The sequence below is a fragment of the Plecotus auritus genome (genome assembly GCF_963455305.1).
Source record: "Plecotus auritus genome assembly, chromosome: 8".
Classification (NCBI taxonomy): Eukaryota; Metazoa; Chordata; class Mammalia; order Chiroptera; family Vespertilionidae; genus Plecotus; species Plecotus auritus.
Genome location: NC_137782.1, coordinates 136,470,653 through 136,490,035, shown reverse-complemented (window position 1 = coordinate 136,490,035; position 19,383 = coordinate 136,470,653). Strand labels below are relative to the sequence as shown.

At 44.2% G+C, this 19,383-nt stretch overlaps 1 protein-coding gene and 1 long non-coding RNA gene across 2 annotated transcripts in view; one reads left to right on the top strand and one right to left on the bottom strand.

Annotated features, from left to right (window-relative positions):
- LOC308256092 overlaps window positions 1-12,340 on the bottom strand; it is a 22,313-nt gene extending 9,973 nt beyond the window's left edge. The window contains exons 1-2 of the long non-coding RNA XR_013961407.1: window positions 12,185-12,340; window positions 7,439-7,516 (exon numbers count right to left, since the gene is read on the bottom strand). This is a non-coding gene — a long non-coding RNA (uncharacterized lncRNA). The remainder of the gene's footprint in view (window positions 1-7,438; window positions 7,517-12,184) is intronic.
- On the top strand, window positions 12,047-19,383 carry LGALSL (galectin like). The gene is made up of 5 exons (XM_080684092.1): window positions 12,047-12,550; window positions 13,335-13,406; window positions 13,557-13,645; window positions 14,299-14,476; window positions 16,352-19,383. The coding sequence occupies exons 1-5, from the start codon at window positions 12,515-12,517 to the stop codon at window positions 16,493-16,495; spliced, it is 519 nt and encodes a 172-aa protein (XP_080540218.1). The 5' UTR covers window positions 12,047-12,514; the 3' UTR covers window positions 16,496-19,383.

Here is a 19,383-nt window from a genome sequence, read left to right as displayed (position 1 = left end):
AAAAATGACTTGCCCTAGCCAGTTTGGCTCAGTGGATAGAGCATCAGCTCTCAGACTGAAGGGTACTGGGTTCGATTCTGGTCAACAGCACGTACCTCCATCGAGGGCTTGATCCCCAGCACTGGTCAGGGTGTGTGCAGGAGGCAACCAACGGATGTGTTTCTCTCACATTGATCTCTCTCTCTCTCTGTCTCTCCCCGACCCTTCCACTCTCTAAAAGTCAATGGAGCCCAGCCAGTGTGGTCCAGCAGCTGGATGTCAACCCAGGAATCAAGAGGTCACCAGTTTGATTCTCAGTTAGGGCAGCTGGATTCCCAGAGGCGGGTGTGCAGGAGGCAGCTTATTGATGTGTCTCACTCATCAATGTTTCTATCTCTCTATCCCTCTCCCTTCTTCTCTCTCTAAAATCAATAAAAACGTATTTTTTAAAAAATCAATTTTGCCCAGCCGGCGTGGCTCAGTGGTTGAGCATCAATCTATGAACCAGGAGGTCACGGTTCATTCCCAGTCAGAGCATATGCCCGGGCTGCCGGCTAGATCCCCAGTGTGGGGTGTGCAGGCGGCAGCCAATCAATGATTCTCTCTCATCATTGATGTTTCTCTCTCTTTCTCTCTGTCTCCCGTTCCCTTCTCTGAAATCAATAAAAATCTGTATATATTTTAAAAGTCAATGGAAAAATATCCTTGAGTGAGGATTAACAACAACAAAAAGAATGACTCATTCCTTCCCGTTAAGGTGTAAGAGAAATAATCATTAAAGATACAATCATTTTCCAAAAAGCTTTATTGCAGTTTCATGCAAGGCTTTCTAGAGCTTTCCGCTCGTGTGGTGTGACAGCAAAGCCAAGAGAACTGAGCTGGCATCCTTTCCCTGTGACTCAGGCCGGGCCACTCTTTTCAACAGCTCTTGTTGATCTTGTTAAATCGTAAGTGCCTCTTGGTTTTATGAGCCAGGCTCGCTTTCCCTTCCAGCCCTCACCGACCTTGCTGTCTTTGTGTGGCTTGAATGTCATCTCGCGGAAGAAGCGTTCAGTTAATTCTAGGACACCAGCAGGCTGAAGAGTATGTGTGTGGCGCACATCACAGGGGAGAAGCACAGGAACCAGGGTTTATATCAAGTGCCCATCGAATTCATTTTAGATCTGTGACCAAACATCTTTTAGAGACTGAATTTTGGTGACTTGGCCTTGCCTTTTTGTCCTTGTTATTTAGAAGGGGGAAATGAGTTTGTCTTAGGGTTGGTTCCGCTATGTGGAGACGCAGCACACGTGGGAATAGGAAAAAGAGCCACGCTGGACAGAAACCTAGCAGTATCTATAAAACTATTTGATGTGCATATTCTATAATCCAGAAATTTCACCTCTAAGCACTCAAATGCTTTGATTTTCACAAGAATGTGTCCTGATATTTCTGTTGCTCATAGCATGCTATGAGTAATACACTTTTTGATGCTGAATCCAGCTCTAGAAGAGATAAATGTCCTAGAAGCTGAGATGAATTCCAAAGGCAGTGTCTAAGGATTGAATATAGGCACTCTAAAGTCCTGAAACAACCCACCTTTTTATTGAAATAAGGCTTATTTTCACTGGGTCCCATGCACTATGACCAGCTGGGAAAACGGCTGCAGAAAGACAGGTCAGAATTGGCAAAGGGTCAATAGGGTGCCTGAAGGATTCCAAGATATCTCCCCTCCCTTCTACCATTGCTCCAGCCCCTACCCCTAGGCAGTGCCCTCTGCACTTACTGCTGCCTCTGCCTTCATAAGCCTGTCACGTTTGGGAAAAGATCCTTCAATAGAGTCCTAGAGTTCAGAAAAAAATTCGTTTGTCTCCCCCCCAAATACAAAAACCATTTACTCCAGGAAACATCTATGTTTCATTGAACACGTGCTCATTTTCAAGAGGATGGCATTAGTAACATTCTGTGCTCCAGACACACGAATGTCTCTTCTCATTCTCCCCGTTTGGTTTAGTGTAATAAATCAGTTTGAGTGGCTTCTCTAAGCAAGATCTGATTGTGGCATCATGAGTCCCCTTGTAGTTGTAAATTAGATTTTAACATCTTCATATTTGCTTTGTGAATTAGAGAATTGTTATTCTGTGGGTTTATAGGGCAAGATCCTAAGATGGCTTTATGTGGTATGAATAGGGGCAAATCGTGTTGAAATATCCATAAGAGAATGTAATAGAATATGTGACAAGGGAAAGGACCTGTTAACATAAGGGTCAGTGATGGTGACATAATCAGTTCAGTAGCAAGAATGACCTTTATTCAGATCCCAAGTAGAATCCTTTAATCCCTCTGGCTCACAGGACACATTTGCTCTGCTGGGAAGTTTACATGTCATGTTGCTGAATTTTATCCCCGATGACTATTTTTGAAGAGAGCACTTCCTACCAAGATTTTGTACCAGCCTTTTGGACCATATTTTCATATACAAATAAGGGTAATGAGGGATTAAAACAGAATTTCTCAATTGGACTCAAAGAGGGGATTTCACCAAACTGCAGAAAAAGAATGTGAAACCAGTTCATCCCACTGGAGCTAAAGAGCTTAAAGATAATAACTTCTATTGCATGAACTCTAGACAACAACAGCATTGCTAAATAGGAGGAAATGTGTATTCTGAATCATCCAAAATAAAACTTGCCATCCTTGGATTTCCTCTTTACCTAAGCCTGATCTTTAGAAACAAGAAGTCTAATTCCATAATATAGGAAGTGGTTTTAAGATATCTTTAAAGATTTTTTAAATGCATAGTTCCAGAAATGGTGATGAAAAAATGTTCTGCTCTCACTGGATTTCCTCCTTCCTCCCCACTTCTGTCCAAGTCCACACATCCACCCGCCCCGCTCTAAGGAGAAGCCTGGGCCCCTACCTTTTACTCCTCTTGTGCCCTCTGGTTCCGCACACTGTTGTGCTATCTTAGAGACCCTCGAAAGAGTGCCCAGGGCCTGCCCTGCTCACACCTGCTGAACCCTCTTCTCCCTCCTTTACCTTCTTTCCATGGTGCCACCTGCTTTTCCCTTGGGCCCTTTCATCTAACATCTCCCTCCTGTGACAGGCAGAGCACAGGACTGGTTGGCCTTGTCCTACATTTTATAGCCTTTCTTCCACCTACTAGCTCCTTGCCCTGAACTCCGAAGGAGCCCTCCTTTCTTCATATGCAGGAAATCAAGCCTAGTCATTGCCCCTCAGCATCTACTCCTATTCCTGATTCTTACATTTTTACAGGCAGGATTAATATTTGAATGCAGTAGACAACCACAAATTATCATCTTTTGATGTTATTCTTAATAAAGGCACCAACACAAATGAAGCATGCACACACACACCACACACACACACACACGCATGTACCAAATAAAAAACTAAAACACTCGTGTGAAAGCACTTTACAATGTCAAAGTGCAACAATGCCAATATTGTTTTGTTATTATTACCAGGCTATCCTCAACCCTCTCTATGAAGTAATACCTAACACAGCATAGCTGCCTAGTGAAGAGCTCTCATCCTGGAGCCACACTGCCTGGGTCAAATCTCAGCTCTGCTATGACCTAGTATTAGCAAATTACCCAATTTCTCTATGCCACAGTTTCCTAATCTGTCAAATGGACTTATAAAGGACCTGTCTCACAAGGTTGCCATGAGGGTTGGATGAGTTAATATTTGAGGAGACACAGAGGTGCACTGCCCTGACTCCCCTTCAAGGGAGAACTTGCTGCCGAGGCCAAGCCCTTCCTGGGGAAGCCTAGGTTTGGTGACTGAGCAAGGTGGGTGTGTAAAGGTGAGCGATCGGGTCTGGTGCAGAACACCCTGACAGGCAGCGCTCCCCTCAAGCTTCCTGCCAGGCCAGCAGAGACTTTGTTGAGCCTGCATTGCCATTGGACTTCTCACTGCGTTCTCTCCCTTCTCTTCAAAGGTGGCAGTCCCTACTACATACCCCAAGCTCTGTACCAACTACTGCTTCCGGAGACCTTAACCTGCGAAGGCATTGGCAACTGTTCGGAGAAATACCAGGAGCATAGTGAACACTACGTCAATCTTGTTAAATAAGGATAAATAGGTACTCTAGAAAGACAGCACCTTCATTACTCATCCCACCTAGAGAAGATGTTATAGCTAATGTTCAATATTAGGTTACTGAGTCTACTACTCGGGATGGGGAAACAGCAATACCACCAATACAGCCTCTGTAATGCTATGCTTGTGCTTTGGGCTTTCCCCCTCACTTTTATCTTTTCTGTGCTTGATCTTACCAATTCCATTTCTCATCACTTACAAGGGCGTTTTCTAACATTTTAAACTTAGTTTCAACAACTTTGGCTAATGTCTAACGTGACCTTACACATAACCCCTTTGGCATCTAGAATCCAGACCTCTCAGTCTTCCCATGTCAACCCAAGCAGGACTGACTGGTCTCAGGCTGTCACAGGAGGAAAACGAGTGGACTCTGGCCTTGGGACCCTGGAGTCCTCAACAGCTCTTCCCCTGCAGATCTGTGGCTGAGCATTATGCATCAACTCATCCATTCAGTCAATAAATCTTCACTTCTCACAGCCACGAAGAAAGACAAGCTCCTGCTCCCGAGGCTCTGACCCTCTGGTGTGGAAAGGCCACACCAGGTAATAAACGAGACAATTAGAGATGAGGTAAATACCGTGGAGAAGAAGACTACACAGTAAAGAGCCCTGGCGAGGGCCTATATTAAGGAAGGCCTCTCGCAAGACATTTGATTTAAGAAATTAAGGGTGAGAAACCAGAAAAGTGCCTGGGGAAGCAAGTTTCAAGCATGTGGAACAGCATATGAAATGGGTGTGCTTGGCTGTTGGAAGAACACCAGGGAGGCCAGTCTGGGCTGAACAGTAGTAAGCCAGGGAGAATGTGGCACCAGGTGAAGTTGGAGAGATAGGGCCGGATCCTAGGGGGCCTTAAAAGCCATGCAATAAATTAGGATTTCATTCTAACTACCAGAAAACCATCAAATGATTTTAAGGAGGGTTGACATTACAAAATTCATGTCCTTAAAAAGATCACACTGACTAAACACAAGCTCAACACTGAAGAAGGGAACTGAATTACAATCTACTAAAAGATGTGGGTACTCTCCGATTCCTGGGTGATGCTCTATGTCAGCATTGTGTAAACATGTCTAAGGGCTTTTGGGCCAACCTGTGGCTGGTTTATGAGTTGCTCTCAAGGCACTAAGAATAAACAACACTGTACATTGATTAAAATCATCTCTAGACCCCCCAAAAAAAGCATTCTGCCCATACTCAGAAATTGTACCCATACTCTCATCTCACTAAGCTCATTCCTTCTTATTTCTATTTATAGCTTATCATCTGGCATTGGATAATCTGTATAAATCTTCTAAGCCAACCCTTAGTCGATAGCTTCTTTAGAATAATTGTTAGCTATATCACTTTGGCTTGAAATGGGATGGTACCCATTTTTTGGCCTCTCCTGGGTGTAGCATCAGTCTGTCAATGGTGGCCTCAACAAAGACAGGAACTCCTGCCAAAGAACCATATGTAAATGAGACATGTTTGTTTTTAATTTTCTCTTTCAGACTGAGAACTGACTTACCAAAGACAAGCTGTGGAGGAGAGTGCAGAGCTAATGGAAGGAGTAGGGAGGAGTCTGAAGGGCCAGGAATGAAGAGGGCCAGCCTGTCCAGGGGAAAAGCAGGGATTACTGGGGAAAATGAGCTATTTGGCATCATTAAGTGCCATTAGACTGATGTGTAAGTTGGGCAGAATGGGCCAGGAATCCAGGTACGTGTGGGAAGATTCCAAATTGGTGTCAAGGAGAGCAACTGTTAGCAGAGAAAGCTTTAAAGGACAGATAGTTAATACTTGTATCTCTGCCTCCGCCATCTCAAAAAAAAAAAAAAAAAAAAGGTAAGAGTTTCTTCTCTTCTCTTGGTGGAGTTTTCCCTGACATTAAATCGATGGGATCAAAAACAAGCACTGACAGCTAATTTGCTTCCTCTCCCCAAGTTACTTTTGTTTATTCCTGGTAATTAAAATGAGGATTGCTTTTCCCTCCCTCCCTACTCTACCCCACCTTCACACGCACATGCACACACGCGCACGCGCGCACACGTGTACACACACACACACACACACACACACACACACACACACATCAGGCAATCTGTAAAAGTCGTGCCCAGCCAAACCCTCCTGAATTTATAGAATTCCAACTAATTGGTGGGTTTGGAAGCAGGGCTGAGCCAAGCAAGGCCAAGTTGTGAATGAATGAAATGTAATGACCCTAATTAATATAGACTGCTAATTTGAACTTCTTCCGCAATTAAAACATTTCCTTAACTTAATCCTTCTCTATTAGATAATTTAATCATTTGAACAATTCAGGCCTAAAATAAATGCGTATCAGATAAACTAAAGTTAGATAAGAAAACAAGTAATCTGATTAGAGGTGGAATGGAACCAGCCTCTGAATTCAAAACATGTCATTTTTATTTTCTGGGCTAGGTTGCTATGTTGGTGGGGGAGCTCTTAAACCCATCCTGAATATTGTCAGATGGAAGAGGCAGTGTGGCAGTGTGCAGGGAGGAATACATAATACGAGAAGGGTAGAGATACCCCTAAAAAACTCCTATCTTAATGGAGGGCAAATACTTTTAAGTTCAAGTGTGTGTATGGCTGTTGCTGTTTTTTAAGAAAGTAAATAAATAAATGAACTCTGTCTTCTCTGAGTCACGTTGGTTAGTCACATTTGGATGCCAATTTAAATTCCCAGGTCTCTCCTGGCTGGTGGTTCGTGCAGAAACTGTGCGGTGCTAATCCCTGCTCTGTGTCATTCACCTTTTAAGTCACCCAAACACGGTACCTCTAAAAATCAAATTACCACCTGGCAGCATGCCTCCCGAGTTTTCCTCCACATTACTCAGGATTTCCAAATGACTGCTAGCTCTGAATCTTGGTCTCCTTCCACCCAGCAAGTCTCCATGAAACTAGAAAACTAAGAAATCCTTTATACCGCTTGACAACAAGAAAATAAAATCACAGAGACAATAAAAAGGAGGACTATAAAGCAGCAAATGAAAACAGAAACTGTTAAGGATAATGAGAAAAGTGAAATTAGGCCTGGGGCACCGCCACCCAGGCCAGTCCCAGCCTTACTGGTAAAGGGCTGGCGGAAGAACAGATCTGCCTGTTAGAATTGCCTACAGATGAGAGAAGGCACAGAAGTATGCCCTTGGCTCTCGTTAGATGAACAAAGCCCTTCTGAAAGAATCTTAAAGTATCTTTCACTCATGTCGCCAGTTCTGAAAGCTGGAAGCAGAGTCCTTTCTGCTTCCCCATCATCCAGGGCTCTTGTCACCTTTCACGGGAGGTGCACTGCGTGGCTGTCTCAGTCACGCTGAAGGGCCCACAGTGAGGTCCCTGGGGCAGGAAGCAGCGCATACCTTTGAAGCCTGGACTCCTCCTGGGAAGGGCTCACTACTCTTCAGTGAGGAGGTTTTGTGAAATCCATCTTGCCTGTGCTAAGTAATTAAAACACAAGCAGGAGGCTGGTATTAGTTTCCTTATAAATAAACTGAAAATAATGAAATGTTAGGAACTGGCATTGACTGCCAAGTTTTGTGGCTGCCCCCTAATTACTTTGCTACAACACAAATTTTTGTGTGTGTCCAACATAATTATTTGATAACCGTGACTATAGTTCCTAAAACAATTAAGGACTTTAATCATGAACTGAAAGACAGAAAAAAAAATCACTTGATAAATGTTTGCCCTCCTACCTAACCAGAGTGCTGAGTTTGTATATTCTGCTGCCTACATGAGTATTTATCATGAGCGGAGACGGGCCTGACAAAAACGATTATGGGAAGTGGAAAGCCTATAAAACTGCAGCGCCCTATTCCTCAACGTGTGCTGCAACCACCCTGTGGGGCCTGGGGTGGGGAGGGAATCAAACCACAGGATAAAGGAGGTAAATGTTTGGGATGCTTTAATTTCACTGCATTCATGGGTGTGGAGAGAACATTATGTTTATGCCAAAAATAAACATGGCAATATTGTGGAACAGAATGCAGTATTCACACAAATGTCTCGGTATTACAAAGACATGACATGCACAGGGGTCCTCCTTCATTTGGGGGGTTCTCTGTGGAAGGTTTGTGAAGTGCTCATGCAGTGTCAGGAAACAAGGAGGTGCCAAATAAAAAGGAAGGTGTTTCTGATGTGCAAGTTCCTACACTAGATTAGAATACTAGTAGATGAATTTCATATCTCATATAAATGTGAATAATGGGCATTTTAAAGCAACTTCTAGATAATTGGCTCTTTGCCCTCCCCCCGACATTTGTTAGTGTCTGAGGAGACTTTTTTTGTTGTCACACTGGGAAGGGGGATACTACTGGCATCTACTGCTCAACATCCTATAATGTACAGGGCAGCCGCCCACAACAAAGAATTCCCCAGCCTACAACGTCAATAGTGCTGAGGTTGAGAACCCCAGCTCTAGCCAATGTGTATATATACACAGAGATAGAAAGCAGGTGGTCTGAAGGTCAAAGTCAGGCCTAGGGGATCAGGGCCCAGTGGAAGCCTAAGAACACAGTGACAGGACAAGGGAAGGAAGCTCAAATCTGCCTGGACCAGGGCAGGAGACAAAAAGCAGTCTCTGGGGACGGGGTTCAGCTGGTTGCCAGGTCAAGAAAGGAGTAGGTTTAGAATTCAGACGATGAGCTACAATGAGATCTGCGAAGATTTGCTTCCCTGGGACTGTGGAAGATGCTGGTACACATGTGGTCACAGATACCTGTCTCCTCCAGAAAGCTGACTTCAGCCTTCATCCTCCAAATGGGAGTCATCCTCCCTACCTCCTCCACCCCCACCCCTCACTCCAGTGCTCAGGCTACAGGTCTGAAGCCTTTATTATCTTACCCACCACTACATCCTGCCTTGGTCCCAGAGTGAGTTGTAAGTTCCTCCAGGACAACGTTGTGTACCCCCAAATATCTTTTTGGTCCATGGTATCATAGCACATAGCAATACATAGAATGGCTGCTGAATTGATGTCAGTGCTGTATTCTCCTCCCAGTATAAGAAATTCTGTATGTATACATTTGAATAAAACACATTAAATAGGAAGGAAAAAGGAAGTGATCTCCTCTTTTCATCTGGGAAGGTCGTTTGGCAGTCTATCTTGAAAAACCTACTCATGCTTTCTTTTTAGTGCTAATCTCATCTATTTGACTGCCGCCCCCCCCCCCACTTCTTTAGCCTTTTTAGCAGTTTCCAGTAGTAATGCAGTCCATTTCATTAAAAAGCCACAATCTCAGTAAATGCTTTATAGAGATAAATGCCTATAATCGAAGCACAAAGTTTGTCTGGCCTTCACTATACAACTGAAAAAAAAAAGTTTTTAAGTTCTATAACTCATTAATCTGCTAATGACTTTACCCTATAAGGGGTAGTTTGATTCTGTTCAGCTTTAATTATAACAAAATATTCATGCAAGCTTCCTTTCTGCTCTCCATATTCAAGATGAACCACTCTATAGACTGAGAAGGAATGGAGCATTTTTGGAATAAAAGGCAATTTTCCATGTTAAAACTTTTCCATTCGGGGCAGGTTCAGCAATTTCCTATTCTTTACATTCCCAAAATATAAGAAACTTATCTGAAGCAATCCAAATATCTATTGGCAACTCTATTTTACCAAAGAAATAAAAGGGTTATTCATCACCTCCACAAAACCATTTATCAAAAGATTGAACCCAAGATTATTTTTACTCAGCAGCACCCACTCTCACCCATTTAAATGTAGATGCTACTTACACAACATTTCAGAAACCAGAATTTTGTAAGAGCCAAGAAGGAATAATGAATCAGCCAAACTCCTTAATTCTGTGGTGAGGAAACTGAGGCTTAGAAGTTGATATGAACTCTCAATGCTACCTAATGACAACAGCTAGGACTTACCAAGGACCCACGGCTTCTCACATCTTCACCACTTCTGCCGTGTCAAAGCCGGCATTGTATCTCACTTGGGCTGATGCAGGAGCCTTCTAAGGCCTGCTTCTTCCCTGCCTCCCACATACCACCCTCCCCACAAAAACCAGTTGGTCCACACAACAGCCAAGAGGGATGCATCTACAACAGATGGCAAACGATGTCTCTCCTTTGCTGAGAAACCTCCAATGCCTCCCCAGCTCTCCTGAGTAAAAGCCATCTTCACATGGTCTACATGGCCTAGTCCATTTCTAATTACTTATCTCTTTAGTCGTTGCACCCCAGCTGTACCCATATACATCACCCTGGGGACTTTGCCCTTGTATTTCCCTATGCCAGCAACTTCTTCTTCCAGACATCCAAACGACTCCCTCCCTACCATTAGGAATCTTCTCAAACTTTTCCATAGGTGGTCTCCCTGACCACCCTATGTCTCACCTCCTACCTCTCTCCCACCTTACTTGCTTTACTATTTTTTCTAAAATGCTTACCAGCTGATGTATTATATATTTATTTATTGACTGCCTTTCCCACTAGAATGTAAGTTCAACAAAAAAGTCCCTGCTGGATCCGCAGTGCCTGGCACATGGCAGGCACTCAATATTTTTGGAGCAAGTGCTTACTATGTGTCAGGTACTACTCTAAGGAAGATACAGGAACCAATTTACTTAATCTCCCCAATAAACCAGATAGGCACTGTCTTCATCACCATTGCTGTCATCTCTGATTCACAGATGAAGAAACAGAGTCATGGGGAAGTTGAGTAACTTGTCCAAAATCACCCAGCTAGTCACTGGCAGAGCCAGGATTTGAATCTGGGTACTCTTTACCCATCAAGATGTATTATATCACTCTTAGCTTAGCTAAGGACAGCTTCAATGATACCAGACTCTCAGAAATTGAGATTATACTGAATACACTTTCAAAATGTCAATAGTTTTCTATCACTGCCTAATATTTTAAAGGAATCAATAAAGTGTGATTTTGAAGCTAAGGTTGGTAAACAAACGCAAAAATGTAAGCCACGACTGTGCAGCACTTCAGCATCTAACTCAGAGAACACACACGTGACTGTGGCTTACGGGCGTGTGCAGGTAATTTTTCCTACTGGGCTGAGATTACCACAGTTAGCTCTGGTCCATAAAGGGAAAGCTAAGACACAAAAGCTGCAGTGATGTTCCAGGCCACACGGCCAGCAACAGTGAGGGCCCCTCTGGGATTGCAGTAGGTCACACATGCTCTCTACTTATTAGTGTAAACACCCTGATGATTCACACAATGGAATGTTTAAACCAAGATGTCACCTAATAGAGGTATGTTGATACAGCTTTATCTGAGAAGTTACATAATCATCCTCATGTGGAAATGCCATGAAGGAATTTGTGCCTTAGAATAAAGAGGGGTGCAGCCCCTGGAAATGACTCCTACAAAGATTTTCAGTGACAAATGTGTTACCCTAGACTGGGCAGGTGTCTCATAAAAAAAACAGGACCCAGTGGAGGCTCTTTGAGGACAGTCACTCCAGTTCACTTTGGTAAGACTTAGCCAGACCCCTGCCTGAAGGAGCCTCCAGGATCCCAGGCTTGCCCATGCTTCCACAGGACAGAGGCCTGCTCTGTAGCTAATCTCCTGGGATATAAAGTGCCTACTGAGAATCCTCCTGCCTCTGGCTTCGGGGCCAAATATTTACTTATGCAAGCCTGGAGACCTTTCATTATCTTTCTACCCCAGAGAGCCCAATGGCTCTTTCCTCTCACTTTTTTTGGAATTCTCTGAAAGAAATCTCGAGCTCTGGAATAATTTCCCCAAACCCAGTCTTCCCTTGACCTGGCCTCCACTGTCCACCTGCCTCAGGACGTGGCCGAGAAAGAAGGGGGTTGGCTGGAAGGGAGGGGCGGGGATGTCACAAGCACCTGTCACCTGGCAAGCCCCCTCACTTCCCCATCACCCCCAGCCCCACCCACCCTCACTCCCGAGAGGGCCGACCAGGTCCTGGCCCTCCAGCGAGCCCTAACCCGTACAGGCCCGTCCCTCCCGCCCCAGCCTCTTGCCACTGTCCAATGGCCGAGGGGCAGGGCAAGCTGAGCAAGCCGTGGCAGCCTAGCCGGGTCCCCGCCCTGTTCCCGGTTCCCGAGCCGGACCCCGGCGGCCTTTAAATGCCGCCCAAGGCCGGCGCGGTGCAGCTCTTGGCACCTTTCATCTTCGCGCAGCGACAGCAGCACCCTGAGGCAGAAAGCAGCTCGACTGGTCAGTCGCCGTCCGGGCAGCTGCGGCCACCTCCGACCTCGGGACCGGCGCCGCCTCTCCCTTCCCTCCCCCACCTCCCGGGCCTGCCTGCCAGGTCGGCGCGGGGGCCCCGGCGTACGCGCGCGCGCGTTCCCGCGTGGGTGTGCGCGCCCGAGCCATCCTCGGACCCGCGCCCCCGCCCGGCGCAGGATCGCCCCGGGATCCCCGCCCACGCGCCGCGTCCCACGGCCCCCGCCACCGGCCTCCAGCCGTGCACCCGCCGCACTCTGCAAGAAGATGGCGGGATCGGTGGCCGACAGTGATGCCGTAGTGGTGAGTGTGGCGGGGCGCACTCGAGGCGCCCCCTTCCCGCGGTCCCCGCGCCCGCCCCTGCTCCCGCCGAGCTGCGGCGGAGAGGAGCTGAGGCCCTGCCCGGCGCCCCACGCGTGGGAAGGTGCCCGGTACCTGTTAGCAGGAGCCGCTGTGCGCGGCCAGCGTGGGGGCGCCAGGGGTGCCCCGGGCTGGGGGCCGCTGGCCCCGGGAGGTTATTTGGGCGGACGGCGGGATGGGGGTAACCGACAGCCCCCTCCGTGCCGTGCAGCCCCCGGCCAGGTGTGTGCACGTTGCACATGTGAGGGTGCGCGTGCGTGAGTGTATCGGGGCGCGCGCACCCCGCGTCCGCCCCCGATCGGGGATTCCCCCTTGGAAATGGGTCGGCGCCAATGGCTCCCGGGAGAAGTTAAGCGCGGCTGCTGCACTCCAGCCACGTCCGGGAGGACAGGCCTGAGAGACCGCGCGTCCAGATGCGTTCGCGGTTAGAGAGGGGCCTACCCTCCTCCGGGGCTGGGCTCTGGCTTCTCGGTGTGCCTCGACCTTGATTTTGATCCAGATCTGAAGGGTCTGGGGATCTTTAGAGACTTAGCTACCAGGTGGAAAGAACGGTTTTGATCCGAGGATTTATGTGGTTATTCAGTGGACTGTGAGTCGGCAGCATCTGCTGACGCTGCCTGTATTCTGTAAGGGCTGCTGGATTCCACCAGATTTGTGTAGGTTCTTCCCGAACTCCCACCCCCCAAAACAGCCTTTAAAAAGCCAATCTGTGTGCTTCTATTTTTAGAAACTAGATGATGGACATTTAAACAACTCCTTGGGCTCTCCAGTTCAAGCCGACGTGTACTTCCCACGACTGGTAAATGATTTTTTTTTCTTTTTTCTGTGCTCTGTGCCTCTGCCTGTACCCGCTTCCTTTCTAATTGCATTTTCTAATGGGTCAGGTCCTCAGGATCTGAGGGTTTGGCTCTTCCCTTACAGGCTGTAAACTTCCTGTTTCCCCTTGCAGATAGTTCCATTTTGTGGGCATATTAAAGGTGGCATGAGACCAGGCAAGAAGGTGTTAGTGATGGGCATCGTTGACCTCAACCCTGAGAGGTAAGGCAGAGCTATCAGGCAGTTACAAGGCCCTGCCCACTCCTATGTACTGCTCCTCCTCTTCCTCTCCCTGTGGCCAGTGTTGCTAGTTGGAAGTGCCAAGAAAGTACCATGTTCCCATGAAAAGAATGTGTATGAATCCCAGCCATCATTTCTCCAGACAGCTATTTATATCAAGAGATTATAAATATAGGCCCACATCATTTTTTCTTTTGACCCTTAGGGAGGCCAAAGGACTTGGGGTTTTTTTATGGTTTTTAAACATGGTGCTTGGAGTGAGAACTATCAATATATAAATGAGAACCATCAATATAAATGAGAACCAAATTTACAAGATATTATTTCCCTGATCAGTTTTTGGGGCTGTTTTTGAGAATTCTGAAATGGATTAAGATAGAAGATGTGTGAATGGTTTGGGGTATCTAAAATCCCCAATGTTAGTCATTTTCAACTCCACCAGAGCCTCCTTTATGTAACAAAATAACTGGTTTGATTATAATCATACTTCTCCATACCTAGTCTAACCTGAGTAAAGAGTAGTGTCCCATGAAAAGTAGACAAATCCTGAGAGGAAGGAGAAAATATGGGAGCCTGGGTCATTGTTAAATGTTGTTATGTCCAATCTTGAATAAATGAGACGATTTTCTTACCAGTTTTGCCATCAGCTTGACCTGTGGTGACTCAGAAGATCCTCCAGCTGATGTGGCAATTGAACTCAAAGCTGTGTTCACAGACCGGCAGCTACTCAGAAATTCTTGTATATCTGGCGAAAGGGGTGAAGAACAATCAGCTATCCCTTACTTTCCATTCATCCCAGACCAGCCATTCAGGGTGAGTGCCTCGAGTGCGTCAGCTCCAACCACTGGCAGGGTGAGGATGTTTTCCTCCTCTAGTGTTGCCAAGAACCGTTTAAGCAGCCAGAATTTTTGCATGTCCAGGAAATTTGTCACCCGATGGTGAAAAAAGATCAAAAGAACTCTTTGCTGATTTGAATTAATACTCGCCATGGTAGCTCTTAGCTAATACATTTAATAAGTAAATCCATATTTATGTGTCCTGATTGTTAAGAATACTTTTCTATGTAGTGCTTAACATAGTATTAAGTATATAATAGATAACCTGTCTCAAAAATAGTTGATTGATTAATAAAGATGAGTTTTCCTCATTTTTTCTCAACCTCTAAGAAGCACTAAATCTTATTAGTTATAACTCTTTAAAGAATATAGTGATTGGCATTTCAAGGCCTGGCTATGTCTCTGTTTCCCCCTATGGGTTAAGTAGCCTCAGTCTATGTCTTTGTCACAGGCTGTGTGGCTGACACATCTTTCCCTTGGACCTGGATGAGTATAGATTTGCTCCTCACTATCTAGCAGGCCGGAAGCTCAGCCCAAACTTCCTATCCAATTAAGATGCCTTAGCAGCACCTTCCTCTATGAAGGACAACACCAAGTAAGAGATGCAAGTCAGTAATGTGTGTTAAGAAAGGACTTCCTAAAATGTGAGACCTGGTGATGAAGTTGTCCACATTATACCTTGTTAACAAAAGTCACAATAATGACAACTCATTTGAAAGCTCTATGCTGCATATACTCTAACAAAGCAGAACTCCCTACCTTTGCTCTTCATCTAGAAATTTATAAGGGCCTTATGAAGAAGTAATTATGTTCTGGGGGGAACATAAGAATCCATGACTTTTCATATCGGTGGTAGAATTGAGATTATTGCCCTTCTAATCATAGTCTGGGAAAGGAACCCCCACCCATTATCCCTGCCCTTCCCTTTCTCTAGAATGGTAATGACCCCTTCGGCTACTCTTGACTGTGACAGTTTCTTAATTATGAATATTAATGCATAGCTCAGGAGTGTGAGTAACCAGAGCTTCTGACTGCCAAGAGGAATATAATGCTTCCCAACAACAAAATTGAAATGAAGTTGGCCCTCCTTGGTGATATAATTTTGGTAATAATATGAATTAAATGTGACTAATATCACATATGAAGTCTCTTCTTGCATGGTGAATACCAATGCTTTTAATAAATACATAGCATAGAACCAATGATTAAACTCCATGGTGAATTACTTAAGGAAAAGAGGAAGAAAAACCTTTTACCATATGGAATCAGTATTTCTGTTTGTCTTAACAAAGCCTTGTTAATTATACATCCTTGGTCCAATGGTAATTACTCTGTAACCTCTTTGCTTTAGTGTTTACCAGGTTTGAGTGTCTAGACTAATATTACATGCTACTAATGCGTACCAGTTCTGCCTATGAGAGGCTCCTTTGAAGGTGGGATGGATTATTCAGGGGGATGACAGTGGAGGCATTAAGTGCCATATAAATAAAGCTGTGCTCTCTGGAGTGTTAAAGCCTGAGCAACTTTAAATCTTTAAAGGATATTAAATAGTGTATAGCAATGGTTGACAAAGTGTGTTCCTCCTTGCAGCAAAAGCAGCATCCCCTTGCAACTTGGTGAAAATGTAGATGCTTTAGATCTCACATTAGACCTACTAAAATGAAAATTTTGGAGGTGGGGCCCAGCAATCAGTGTTCTAACAAATGTTCTGTATTATTCCAATGCATTCCAACATGTGAGAACCACTAAAGATGTTGCCTTTCTTTCTCTAAAGTGAAAGGTTGTTTGTTTGTTTTCCTTAACAGGGTTCACTGAAATTGTGAACTGCGATTTATTATTTTGTTTCTTCCAGGTGGAAATTCTCTGCGAGCACCCACGTTTCAGAGTGTTTGTGGATGGACATCAACTTTTTGATTTTTACCACCGCGTTCAAACGTTATCTGCAATTGACACCATAAAGATAAACGGGGACCTCCAGATCACTAAGCTTGGCTGATGTTGTTTAAACCACCTCCATTTCAAATCGGATCAGGTGCCACAACGATCTGACTGTTGGTCTGGAAGAAGTGTCTTAACAACATCTGGAGACTTAAAAAGAAAACAAAAACAAAAGGCAAGCTTCACTGTCTCTTCTTTGCAGTTTAAACCCAAAATGACAACTTCAACCAAGGTTTGCCCTTAGGAAGCTGTCGGAACAAAGACACCGAGCCATTATTCCCAGAACAAAGTAATACATTTATGCTGGATTTTATTCAGACTAAACTGAACTGGATTTGTGATAATTTGTGATTTGGTAGCAAGTTATTCATCTTTTCAAAGCAAGGTGATGTTTAGAAACAAAAAGTGCTAAAGACTTAAAATAACAACAATAAAGACGGTACACCGAAATCAACTCATTTCTGCACTGAAGTGGAATTGCGTAGCACAACCAACATTTTAGTCAGGGTATTAACATAGAATGTAGGTTGTTCAAGGTTTGTGTGGTGTTTTTTTGTTTTGTTTTGTTTTGGGGGTTTTTGTTTTGTTTCTGTTTTGCACAGGATAATGTTAATTCAGATTTTTAAAGCTTTCTCATATTTATTTATGCTCAACATATGTATTAGAAAATGATTAATATCTCAAGAACAACAAGTTAGGAACTTTTGAATGTACAAATATCTTAGGTCCAAGGGGGGAAAGATACATATTACAATCATGTAACAGGTGAATTTCTACCTTAAACAATTGAGTCATATCCTCCAGACCCCTGTATTTAGGATCTCTTGATATAAATTGCTGTAAGTGCTTTTAGAAAGACTGCAACATTTTGGTAAAACTGGTTTTGGAGTTATTGACAATTAATGTAAAACTCTATTTACATTGCTTTTTCTCCTTACTGTGAATTAACACAGTATTGGCTTCCTTAAGACTGACTAGCTACTTTTTCCTAGATTTACATAATGGCTCCTTAAGTTGCTATTAAACTAATTGACAACATATAAGAGGTGATTGCATAGACAATTTTTAAATGACTATTATATAAACTTTTAAGAGTACAATATGAAAATGATTCTGGAATGCAATGTAAAGCAGGAGCCACTGGCCTCAAATAACTTACTTGCAAATAATTTATATCAACTTAAGCTATTAGCTCATTGTATCACTTTTATTAGGTGACCCTCACCAGTATCCCCAAGCAATGCCTTTGCAGCTGCAGAGTAGAGGATGCTTCCTACTTCGTTGGCTCTGCTGAGATACTAGGATAAGACAGGATCCAGATTAGGAAATGATCCAATTAGCTTATCTGAAAGGTTAACTCCCAGAACCCCGGGTCTTTGAGCCCAACCAATAGGGCAAATGCTCCCGTTAAGCTGTAGGAGTTTCCCTGCACTTGTGGAACTGATCAAAGAGCAGCAGTGCCTCTCCAGGAGGAGCCTGCACTACCATCAATGTCATCGAGAGGCAAGGGATGGTTGGCGTCCTGGGTGCTGAATTTCCCAAACCCCGTTGGCCCTAGAGAGAAGGACCTTTGGCATTGCTTGGTCAGGTAGAACGGGGTGGGGGGAGCGGGGTGCTGGGGTAGAGCTGTATTTATATATAATTTAGGTTTTGTTTGTACGGCATACCATGTCTTGTTATGACACGTCCTTGTCCTGCTTTGCTTTTGAGTTTTTTTTACACAACATGCAGAGGCACTGAAGTGGCCATGTCATTTTCACGTGTCGAGAATGTAGACAGTGTTTCAGTACCAAAGTCTAAGAAAAAGAAAACTAAAATTGTGACTTTTTTATAGGCGATGTATTTGGATTCTTCTAACCTTTGAAACTGTTTAGCACAGTTCCATTGTGTTATATAAGAAGATCCTTTACCCAGCAAGACTGGCTGAGCATTGAAAAGCCTTACGGACCAGCTGACTTAATCAGCCAAGAGGGCTGTCTGTGGCTCCAGGTATTTTCAAGCCTGTGGTTAATTTCTCATGGTTCTGAAGTATATGTGTTGGGTTTTTATTCTACTTATGATGGAAGAACCCACGGAAGGTTTCCTTTGAGTGGCCATCCATTCCCACCCACTGCATAATTCAGCAGAAACCAGAGGAGTTGGGAGTGTAACTGACTGGAATTGACACTGTACTCTCTACCTATCGGCTATCTGGTTAGCAGCCAAGCCCTTGGGCAGTTTAATGTAAAGACAGGCTGTTAACCTTCCGTTTCTCTATGAGGTTTTGGTTAAGCCTATTGGAATTAATCTAAAGGATGTGATTGTTTGGTTCAGCTGTAGGTAAATTAGCTGTAAACTGGAAACAATGTTCATGTCCTCTGATGGCCATGTGAGGCCCAAGGTGGGAATTCAGTATGGAAAGTGCAATTTAAAGCTTCACACGAAAGCACTGGGTATGTGAGGAGTTATTTCTGACCAGAGTCCTCATTTCGCAATGTGACCAAAACCAAGGAGTGGAATTAACAATCAGGCTCTGGGGGAATAAAGGCAGGCTTTAGACAATCTGTCCATTTCTGCATCAAAATTGGAGTGAATGTATATACTTAAAAGTTAATAGAAATGACTTGTACTTCCTGGGCTAACCCAAAATTGTCTTAAAATTCTTTTTACTTGAAACCCCATTTTAAATCTTGCCAGCCTCAATTCAGAAATCACTCTTAGAATTGATGGTGATTTGTTAAAGTGGCAAATCCTTTCATTTGTATTAAAAAGAAAATATCCAAAAAAAGAGGGAAACAGCCTTGGCGTTTTCTGGCATTAATGAAATAATGTTCCTCTGATGAAATATTTTCAAAGAAACACTTTCTTATTTACTGCGTGGTGTAAAATGTGCTAAATGTGTTCTTACATTATTATGTCACTGCTGAAAGTTATTTGCACTATAATAAAGGAATTTTCTACAAAGTG

Coding starts and splice junctions, on each gene's coding strand:
- LGALSL (XM_080684092.1), top strand. CDS start 12,515: ATGGCGGGATCGGTGGCCGACAGTGATGCCGTAGTG. Junction 13,407..13,556: donor ACGTGTACTTCCCACGACTG/GTAAATGATTTT, acceptor TTCCCCTTGCAG/ATAGTTCCATTTTGTGGGCA. Junction 13,646..14,298: donor GTTGACCTCAACCCTGAGAG/GTAAGGCAGAGC, acceptor TTTTCTTACCAG/TTTTGCCATCAGCTTGACCT.